Raw genomic sequence first — 10,808 nt, forward strand, 5'->3', positions numbered from 1 at the left:
TACTCATATGTGCAGCAAGTGTGTGCTCCTGACTATCTGCATGTATGGACTCCCAGGTGCACACACACAGTAGATGTGTGTCCCTAAGTATTCATGTGCATGTACCGTGTGAGAGCTCCCAGGCGCATGCATATCACAGGTGTGTGCTCCTGAGTGTCCTTGTGTTGTGTGCCTAGGCAAGTTGATGAGAAAGGTAAGCAATGGCCGTTAGTCCAGCAGGTCTTGCAGGAAGGTCCACATATACTGATGCATCTCCTCAGGGTTGCTCTGTGGGACCCAGTGCCCCACGCCTGGCAAGATGTGGGCTTCCAGTCTGCCTGGCACAAAGCGACTGCTGGTGGCGCCCACCAGCCCAGGCTCCAAGTAGGTGTCCTTCTCCCCCCACAGAAGCAGTGTGCGTGTGGACAATTCCTGGGGCTCCAGGGGAAAGTTCCTGTGGCCAAGACAGACAGATGGGCAGAGGTGGCCGTCTCCCCATAACCCCTCCAAAAATCTTCTTAACTTCTGCTCAGAGTCAGAACTCACCTGAAGAGGTTCCGGTAGTAATTTAAGGGCCCAACAAGGCCACCAGGTTGGGTGAAACCATAGAGGAAGGCCTCAAGTTCATTAGGGGTCAAGTGTGGGATCCCAGTCTTGCGGTGGCTGAGGGTGGTCTTCAGGATCTGGGCACACAGCAAGATTGGCTTCAGTGCCCTGTCTACCCAGCCCCAGCCCACTCCTCTGATCCCCAGACCTTCACCCAATGGTACCTGGAAGTCAGACATGGAGAGCAATTTCTCAGGCAGCCAGGGAAGCTGGAACAGGAACACATAGTGGGACCGGAAGAACTGACTGATGTGGCGCAGAGAGTAGTCTGGTAGGGGACAGGGGCAGGGACATTTGTGAGGCCAGGGCCACCCTGCACCACACACACAATCAGGCTCAGTACACAGGCATGCCAATACCCAGGAATGCCACTGCTGCCTAAGCCTGGGGAAAACTCGACACCCACTGAGTGGTACCCATGAATATTGGGCCTCCCCTGCAATTAATTGCCTCTTGCCACCCATCCCTTCCTCCTGCATCCCGAGGGGGCTTTTCCTGTCCAGGCTGGATGTGTTTCTCCTGCTGTATTCACAAACATTTATTGAGTGCCTACGGTTACAGACAGAGGGCAGGGGCACAGCAAGGAATAGACAGACAAAAATCTCTACCCTTGGGCATTTGAAGTCAAGAGGGGAAGAGAGACAACAAGAAACAGACAGAGATGGAGACCAAAGAGGCAGGGAGGGAGGGAGGGAGAGAGAGGAGGCAGAGGGAGAGAAAGAACTAAAATCGGGGAATGGGGATGGCTTCTGGGCAGTCAGATGCATATCATGCTATGGGAGCCCTTAGTGATCTCTGTCTTCACTGCTGTTCACCTCTCTGAACCTATTTCCTCAACTTTTTCATCAACATAAGAGGCACATGTAGGCTAATGAATGCAGGACTCTTGTCAGAACAATGGGTACCTGTAAGTGATTGAAAAGTGTGTGAACATTAAGGCAGGAGGGACAGCCCCCTTTCTGGGTCCACACTGTAACCCCACCTCCAGTGTGCTGACTGGTGGGTGCAGAAACACACACACACACACACACACACACACCACCACCACCACCACCACCACCCTCACCCAGGCACATCCCCCTTACCAGGCTCCCCACACACCTTGGTACACGGACATGGGGGGAGCGCTGGACACCACCAACCGTTCCACCAGGGCTGGGTAGTAGATGGAGAAATTCCAGGCCAGGAGACCACCCCAGTCATGGCCCACAAGGACACACTTGGAGTAACCTGAGGGCCAGAGGAGCTAGTTTAATTGAGGCACAGGTAGACTTGGACAGGAGTAGGAAGGAGCAGGGGAAGTGTAGGCCTGTTGCCACGAACCCAAGCCCTGGATAACATCCTGGATATCAGTCATCAGCAGGTCAGTGGTGTAGCAGTCTACTTTGCGAGGCGCATCTGAGGGCCAGTAGCCACGCAGATCCACAGCCACGACGTGGAAGCGGCTCTGGAACTCCCGGAGCTGGTAACGCCAGGAGAACCTGCCAGGTGTGCAGGGCAGGGAGGGAGATTGAGTCAGGGCCTGCGGGGGTGTACCACAACCCTCAGCCTAGCTGGGGATTCTGGCAGCTCCACATTGCAGAGCTGGACTTCCCAGAAAGAAGGAAGGGGAATCCAAGGCAGAAGATAGGGTTGCGCCAGGATACAGTACGACCTCACCTAGCTAATCCTTTGCCCCACCCTGAGGGCCTTCTGTTCCTGTGTGCCTCAGCTCAGAACTCCTCTTTGTGCATCCTGGCCCAGTACCCTATCTTCCCAGCATAGTCCCCTGTCCTGGTGTTCTCCAGCTCAGTCCTCTGTACCTATGCTTTGCCCACTATATCTCGCTCTACCCACTATATCTTAGTAAACTCCATTAGAGCTCTCTTTACTCTGTGATCTCTGCCCGTCAGAGCTCCATGGCCACGAAAACCCCTCTCCCTCACCTACCTTTGGTCACAAACTTACCAGTTTTCTGGGAAGCCGTGCAGGAACAGCATGAGGGGCCCGTTGCCACGTCCGGCAGAGACATAGTGAAGGCGCAGGCCCGAGCTCTGTGGGAGGGCGCAAGATGAGCCCGAGCGAGCCACTCACACTGTGTCTCCAGGGTTTCCCCGCATCCCAGGTGCCTCAACGCTGAGGGCTGAGGATCGATGGCCCTCCACGCGCTCACCTTGAGAGTCAAGAAGTCATGCTCGCCTAGTGAGGGGTCACTCAGACAGGTGGGGACGACACTTCGGGAGTGCCCGCAGCAGCCGCGTCTTGGACGGCACAGCACATGGGTCAACGCGATGCAGCCGTACACCGCCGCGGTCACCAGCGCCGTGGAGAACACCAGGCTCCACATCAAGGCGCGCAGCAGCTTCAGTGTGAGGCGTGACGGCGCCAGGAGCGCTGTCACCACCAGCTCGGGCATGTCGCCGTGCCCGGGGACCACGGTTGCACCGCCGTCGGGGCTAGGGGCTGCGGGCGGCGAGGCGGGATCCGGGCTGCAAAGCCCCCCACCCTTGCTCTGGGTTTCCTCCGTGCCTTGAGGCTTGTGGAACGCACTGCGGGAAGAAGGGACGGCTCAGACTGAAATTCCCAGGGCGCGCGACTCATCTAAGTGCTAGGTACACACCTGGGCGTGATAGGGACAGGGAGAGTTGGGTTAGGGAGCTGATGTCTGGCTTTGCGGAAAGGGGGTGGGGCCTGAGGGGGCGGGGCCTGAAAATAGGCGGCTGGGTATGAGGGTCCGGATCGGGACCTGCAGGCTGGAACCCGGTATGAGGGTTGGAGAAGGGATGAATCTGTGGGGCAGGGCGAGTCTAGAGGACTCTCGGTATGAGGAGAGGTCTGGGAGGGATGCTGGGGTAGGGTAGTAGGCGTAGCCTAGAAAGGCAAGACAGGTGTAGGTGCTGAATCAGTGGAAGGGGCCCAGAGGGTGTGGTGGGGCCAAAGAGTAGGCGGGGTCTGTAAAGAGATGGCGCGTAAGAGGCGGGACCTAGCTGGACTACCTCAGCAGGTGTCCGGAAACTGGGTCTAAAGACCAGAGGGAAGATTCTGGGCCTGGACAAACTGGGGCTCCAGGTGAAATAGGCGGAACCTGAAACGAAGGACGGGGCCTAGGCCTAGAAAGGTGGGTCCAACCAGGCCAAGGAGAGTTGCTGGGGTCTTGGCTTAGGCAGAGTGAGGGGCTGGACTAACGGGACAGGGCACGATCTGGCGTTTCTGGTGTGGCGGTAGGGTAGGGCCCGGAAGCGGAAGAATAGGAACAGGTAAAGCCATAGTTGAGACCAGGAGGGCTGGCTGGCGGTTGGCGCGAGCTGACATACTTCGGGAAATCCGGATGTCACCCTCCCCTCAGCTCGCGACCCTCCCCTCGGCCCGGCTCCTAGGGTTCTGCAGCACCTTCACCAACCCCGGTTCCAACGGCGGCTCCGGTGGCCTTGGTCCCGCGCCCTGCTCCGGTTGGCCTAGCTGTCCTTACGGCCTTCCCCTGAGTGGCTGTAATTGGACAGCAGCGTGTAGTTGATGCGCCGGCGACAGGTGCTGGCCCAGGAACCAATGGGCAGGTGCTTAGGGCGGGACGTTGCTTACGGCGGCCAATGGGAGCGGAGATGTGATTGGGGCGGCTGGAGCCTGTAAGGCAGAACCCAGGTACCAGGCCCTGTCTATGTAACTCCTCACGTGCAATCTCTCCCATCTAGATGTCTTGGGGGTAATGAATGATATCTTCTAAGCATTTTAGGGAACACCTATCATTTAACCCTCGTGTGGCGCTGTGGGATAATGCGTCAGACTGCAAAGTCATTTGAACTGCAAGTCCGTGGTTCAAATTCACACCATCTGCTCCCGGGAAACCCTATATAGTGTTGCTATGGGTCGAGGGCACATAACTGCATCGCTTAACCTGCACATCAACCTATGAAGTATCATCACAGCCCAGGAGACTGGAGATTAAGGCTTTTGCACAAAGGCTCACAGCTGGATAAATAGCAATCCACAAAGATTTTACATTTGCCAGGGCTGCTTTTGTCTTGGGGCGCCTACCCACTACCACGGAGTTGATTTTATATAGATAGGGTGTCCAAGACAGTAAAACTTTAAAGAGAACAGCCAGCCTCACCTTTCTCCCTCGGAGGGGGTGGTGGGTTTGAACAGGTGACCTTGAAGTTAGCTTATCCTACAGTCTCTAAATGTACCTTCCCCTTTAAATTATGGTAAAATATGTAACAAAACATTTGCCAACTGAGTAATTTTTACATGTGCATAGGTTACATTGGTGTTGCACCAACATCATCACTAACATTTTCCAAATTCTTCCACCACCATTAACAGACACTCAGTGCTCATGTGTTTTTTTCATACAAGAGCACACAAGATTTGTCCTTCTGACTTATTTTACTTGGCATGTTTTCTAGGTTTGTCAGTCCATGGTGTGGCATGCATCCCGACTTCATCTCTCTTCACAAACTAGAATTATTCAATTGTATGTATGTACATTTTATTTATCCATTCATCTGTTGATGGGCTGTCAGCCCTTTTCCACCTTTTGTCTTTTCTGACTAGTTCTGCAATCTCCATTAGTGTACCGTTATCTGCGTCCCTTTCTTCTGGATGTAATGCCCACTTCATGATTGCAAGATCCTGGCCCAAGTCCTCTAAATCTGGGAACCCCTCCCCATTGTCCTACTACACAACCCTGGCCCCATACCCTGTCCCACCTCCCAGTTCTACCTTCAAACAAGGACACAGAAAAGCAACTTTATATTCAGTACAAATATTTATTTTTGCAATGAGAACTGCACAAAAAAGAAAAAGAACCTTTAGTATATAAGTGAAGAGTCTATGGATCCCCTTCTACAAATGTCTAAAGTGTTTAATACAAGTTTCTGGATCAGGGTGTAATTATTGGCCAAGCATTCTGTGCAATCAGGACAATGGAGCTTGTACGCAGCTTGTTCTCTTTCGTATATGACTAAGATTTCTAGTGCTGTAGATGGGACTGGCACCAGCTGGAGAAATTAAACAGTAGGTCCCAGTTCTAATTATAACCTATTTGGAGATGACCACCGTAGGTGTGGAGAGGGCTGTGGCCAAGGGAAACCTTTATTCGAAGGAAAGACAAACTCCTTTCTCCAGCACATTGTTGGAGCTGGCTAGTGGAAGTTTGTAAATAAAATAAGGAGTACAAAGGTGGGGTGAAATGAGATGGAAGGAACCCCAAAGAAGCAAGGCATAAGTCATCCTTGATGGAGCACAGTGGGCTATAAGGTGGTATTGAGAGAAGGGTCTGGGATAGTGAGGATGTGGGGTATCTGGGACCTTGGCTGGGTTTGCTGGGTTAGTGGACAGTGCTAGAAACGTCCCACTCAGTCACACCGTGTACAGACACAAGGACTGTCTATGTATCTGACATCCCTTGAGGCTGGGGAAGATATACTTATGGACCACTGGTGGCCTGACAGGGTGCCCTGGTGGCTTCCTGGAGATGGGGTGTGCCACTGCCTGTGGAGGCAGGGACCCTGTTTTAGTAGAAGGAGAACATCTAAGAGTATCTGGTTAACCCTGAGCTTAAATAAAAGAAGGAGTTGGGGGAGGCAGGGTAGGATATCCTGGGGGGGGGTGTTCAGTATGGAGGCAGGAAGAGAATACTGTCTGGGGTTTGGCTGGGGCCTGGGTCAGGCCCTGGCTTCCTATCACAGATTCTGTGGCTTATCAGAGGTGGTGGCCGCTGAGTCCCCGCTTGGCTCCCCCTGGAGATGCCAGGGACAGAGGTGGTCTGGGGTCCAGCCTAGGCAACAGGTGGTCCATAAAGAAACGTCCAGGAGACGCCAACATTAAAAAAGAGAGATGTGTTTATTCCATGATCAGTACAGGCCAGATGCATATTCACCGTATTAAAGTCAGACCAGTCAGGGACTCCAGGGTTTGGCCAACACTGAGGCACCAACGTTGTGGTGTAGAGTGGGTTCTCATGGCACGCGTAACTCGCTGAGGGCTCCAAGTGTAAAAATTAAAAAAAAAAAAAAAAAGTTTGTGTGTCCGTCATGGGGGCGGGGCCAGGGGTTCCCTGTGATTCCCAAACCCCTGCCTGCCCCAGCCCTGTCTTTCTGGGTAAAAAAACAATGCAAACAAATCTGACTTAAAAAAAAAAAAAAAAAAAAAGGGGGGGGTGATGGGGTGGAAGAAAACGCAGCTTTCTGGTTTAATAATTAAAAAATAGACTAATAAAAGTTTGAAACTGAGTAAAATATAAGCAGTTTTTTTTTGTGTTTTGATTTTTGTGGAGTTTTTTTTTTTGTTTTCTTTTGTTTTTTTTACACCAAGTTTGGTGGAGTCACCAACAAACTTCGAACAAATATATGCCAACTATGTTCACTATACAACACGTCCACGGTCACACACTACCCACAGCACGTGGGGCCGCCGTGCCAAGGGACGGCTACACCATTTCGGAGATAAGCAGTGCCATCGTGTCTGGAGAAGAAGAATTAAAATAAAATAGAATCCAACAAAAAATATATATATAGAAAAAAACAAACAAAAGAAAACAGAAATACAGGTGGGAAGGGACTGACTTTGGTTGGTGGCCTTGCTCCCTGGCGGGCGGGCAGCCCCACGCTCTGGCAGCCGTGGACACTCGGCTCCACGGAACGATTCCCTTTTTCACAAGCGAACACTTACAGAGAGCGGCTCTCAGTTAAAGGCTCGTGGGGGAGGGGCGTCTGTTCAAGGCAAAGTCAGTGCCGGCAGTGGGTGATCGGCACCCGATGCCTTCAGCTCGCAGGCTTGCCCTGGGCACCCGTGTGACATGGCCGAGTGGGAGAGACTCCTGTGGGCAGGGCGTCCCAGTATCCAAATCTTGTGGCAACGGTGTTGTGTGTTCACGGTGCGCAAGTTTGGCTAGAAGGCCCAAACCCAGGTCAGGCAGCGCGTACTTGTGGGAGGCGCGCTCTGCGCGGCATCCGCATGTCCGGCAGCATAAGGCAGACAGACAGGCCCTGTGGCCCTCACTGCCCTCAGGCCTGCCCGGGCAAAACATGCTGGAGGGCCCGGCCCGGAGACAGCCCACTGCCGCGGCCCGTAACACTATAAGAGTCGACGTTTTGCCAGAAAATCAAAGTCAAAATCACCTAGGTGCTCTCAGAAGAGATTTTCTTCAAATATTGACAATAGATCACTCTGGAAATTCATGTCAATGGTAGCTGCCATCTGCAGAAGAGGAGGGAAGGAGTGAAACACAAGGTCCTGCTTTGCTAGCCTTACGTCCCCATGGCATGCATGCCCAGAACCTCCCTAGAATGTGCAGGCACACAGTACACTGGGCCAGGCTCTGCCTCCTGCAGGGACACTGGCTTGCCTGTTCCTGTCTGGTGCCCCCACTCACCGCTTCCCGGCGTCTCCGCTCCTGCTCACGCTTCCGGGCCAGCTCCCGCTGCTGGTCCAGCATGGACTGGGGCTGGGAACTCTGGGCCTGGGGGGCAGAAGCAGCCACGGCGGCTGCTGCCTGCTGCTGCTGCTGCTCCTGGCGCTGTTGCTGCTGCTCCTGGCGACGGCGCGCCTCCTCATGGGCACGTCGGGCCTGCTCCAGCGCATCCTCATCCTCACGGTTCCTTAAGAGAAAGTGGGAGGTCCAGTAAGCTCACTCCTGTCCATGTGCTCCCAGAGTCTCACCCAGTGTACCCATTCCCACCTCATGCGCTCCTGCCGCAGTCGTTCTTTCTCCTTCTCTGCGTGCTCCGCCTGTGCCTTCAGAGCCTTCTCACGCTCCTCCTTCTCCCGAGCAGCACGACGAAACTGCTCGAAGCTGTCACTTGAAGACTTGGCCGTGGAGGATGGAGTGGTTGGATGCTTCTGTACCAAACTGGCCCAGGAGCCCATGTTCTTAATCTTCAGGTCCTGAGTGTAGAGAGGATTGAGGTCACTGAGGCTGGGCAGCTATGGAGGCACAGGAGGGTTCAGTGCAGAATTACGGTCCCCCCCCATCTCTACCTTTTTGGGAGCGACTGGTGTCTTGGGCTCCTGTTTCTGCTTGTCCTTGTCGGAAGCCCCTGGCAGGGGTGCATTCTGCTCAGGGGGCCGGGCTACAGGCCTCCCAGTGTCCACGGGCTTCAGCTCTGGCCCTGGAATACAGGGAGCCCATGGACCAAGGTGTCTTCCTGAGGGGCAGGGTGGGCTGGCTGGCCAGGGCGGGGAGGGCACTCACGCTGGGGCAAGTGGCCAGGTGCCTTGATGCTCTCCGGGTGCTTGGGGGGCTCTGGCCTCAGCGCAGGGCTGAAGGGCTCGCTGCGGACGATAGGAGAGTGCATCTTCTCATCCTTCACCACCACCAGGGGCTGGGACTGAACCACGGAGGATGCACGAAGCTCCTGAGAGGCATGGGCCCATGGTGAGGTGAGCAGGAGGTTCCAGCCTGTGGGTAACCCTGGGTGCGCTGATCCCGCCCTGCCTGTTACCTGCTTCTTCGGCTGGACGTTTTGCTGGGGTGGGGACTGGTGAGTCAGGCTCTGGAACGGTGGCATCTGGGGGGAATGTATCATAAGCGGGGAGGGGGCTTCACGGAGATGACCTAGGAGAGGACACATGGAGTAAGTTAGCACAGCCAGTGAGGAGGTGACAAGAGAGACCTGGAACCATAGGGGACAGATGGCCTGAGCCCAGGCTAGCTCCTGGGCCCAGAAGGGACAGGTCACCTCTCACCAGGGAGTCAAGAAGGCTAGTGTTCTAGATCCTGGTCCATGATGGGGTTTGGACACTGACGTGTTTCTATGGCAGGTTAAACATCAGTGGTATGGGAACCATTGTCAAGAAGGCTTCTTTATGCCTTTGGTCCTGCGCACCTGAGTCCAGGCCTGAACCATTGCTGCAGTGTCCGGCGAGAGAATGAGTCCTCATCAGCTTGAGACTCTTTTGGGAAGTGGCCCCACTACCTGCCCATCTGCCACCCCACAGCACCAGCCAGAAGCCAGCAGAGCCAGACCACCCCACAGCTGAACAAGGAAGAATTCATGCCTTAAACCCTCACCCATGAGGAGGTTTTAACTGGTTTTAACTCCTTGACTGGCTGAGTCAAGGAGTGGGTGCTGACCAGACAAGGGCCCCTTGGCAGCCTATCACTGGAAGCCGGCAAACCTGGACTCTTATGTAGAAGCCCCTACATGTCCTGGTCCCTAGGTGTGCTGTGGCAGGAAAGATACAACAAGCCCTCAACAGATTTGGCACATGACCCCAATGCCTGAGTAGCTATGGCCCACCCACCCTTCCTCCAGAGCCAGGATCCTCTGCACCCCAGAAGCCCACAGCTGCCCTCTACCCCGACAGCACACCACTTTGTACTGTTCGCAGTCAGCGGTGATCCATAGGCTCTCAGGTCTGCTGTATGACATGCCTACCAACTGTCCCTTCCTAACAAGCACTCGGCCATGAGGCCAGCAGTCCCACAAGCCTAGCCTTCTGGGTGCAGAGCCTCCTTGGGCCCAGCTGGGCTCCATCCCCCATGGCGACCTGTGACCCATTCTAGGTCCAGGGTCTCTGAGGAGGGCTTGGCTGGAAGGCTGCTTGAGTCCTGCCATTTCCTAAGGACTCCTTATCACCCAGAGGTCCTGGCACACAAGACGCCCTTGCCTGAGGTAAGGGCGGGCCAGTTGCACTGCTGTTACAACCCAAGACAACTGCATACCAGGGAGGTTATTTGGTTTGGCTGCTGCTGCTGGGTCCAGATGTGCAAAGGACACACCTGATGTCCCCAAAAGACAGGCACCACAGTAGAGCTTCACAGCCTATTTTCTGGACAGGCCCACTTGGCACAGGGGGTCGCTGCAGTCTGAGGGCAGAGTCCACTGCTCCTCAACAGCTTCCGCCTGGACCTCACACCCCCATCTGACAGGAAGTCTCTTCTGGTACCTAGTCCCCATTCAAGTGAGAGTTCCACCGGAAGGACCAGTTGAACTGTGGTGCCACCCACCTCGTAGCCACCCAAGGCCTCCAAGGCTAATTTTGCGAGTCCCCTAGCCAGTAATTCTGGCTTCTTGGGGCTCTCAGTTCCTCCTCTCGAGCAGAGCCACTTACCTGCAGAGTAGGGGTCCGACTTGTGGTGTCTGGGTGAGGGATGGTGCTGGATGACCTGCTGTGGCTTGGCAGGAGGTGGGGGTGGTGGTTGCTGGCCTGGAGCTGGGTGGGGGGGCTGAGGGCCAGGGGGTGGGGGAGGCTGCTGGATGTGAGTAGGGAACTGCAGGTGCACGGGCCTCGGGGGTGGCTGG

General features: G+C 54.8%; 2 protein-coding genes across 2 annotated transcripts in view; both read right to left on the reverse strand.

Moving 5' to 3' along the window:
* Positions 1–207: 207 nt before the first annotated feature.
* On the reverse strand, positions 208–2,980 carry EPHX3 (epoxide hydrolase 3). Its single transcript, XM_006876816.1, has 7 exons — positions 2,738–2,980; positions 2,533–2,618; positions 1,909–2,066; positions 1,687–1,815; positions 750–853; positions 526–662; positions 208–433 (listed from the first exon to the last, which is right to left on the reverse strand). Exons 1-7 carry the CDS (start codon positions 2,978–2,980, stop codon positions 208–210), a joined length of 1,083 nt encoding a protein of 360 aa, XP_006876878.1.
* A 4,712-nt stretch (positions 2,981–7,692) lies between these two features.
* Positions 7,693–10,808, reverse strand: part of BRD4 (bromodomain containing 4) — a 28,076-nt gene continuing 24,960 nt past the window's right edge. Inside the window, exons 14-20 of the mRNA XM_006876827.1 lie at positions 10,618–10,804; positions 9,006–9,118; positions 8,756–8,918; positions 8,542–8,672; positions 8,243–8,448; positions 7,937–8,162; positions 7,693–7,761 (exon numbers count right to left, since the gene is read on the reverse strand). Coding sequence (XP_006876889.1) covers positions 7,693–7,761; positions 7,937–8,162; positions 8,243–8,448; positions 8,542–8,672; positions 8,756–8,918; positions 9,006–9,118; positions 10,618–10,804 — 1,095 coding nt within the window. The remainder of the gene's footprint in view (positions 7,762–7,936; positions 8,163–8,242; positions 8,449–8,541; positions 8,673–8,755; positions 8,919–9,005; positions 9,119–10,617; positions 10,805–10,808) is intronic.

This window comes from Chrysochloris asiatica, unplaced genomic scaffold, assembly GCF_000296735.1.
Source record: "Chrysochloris asiatica unplaced genomic scaffold, ChrAsi1.0 scaffold00417, whole genome shotgun sequence".
Taxonomy (NCBI): domain Eukaryota; kingdom Metazoa; phylum Chordata; class Mammalia; order Afrosoricida; family Chrysochloridae; genus Chrysochloris; species Chrysochloris asiatica.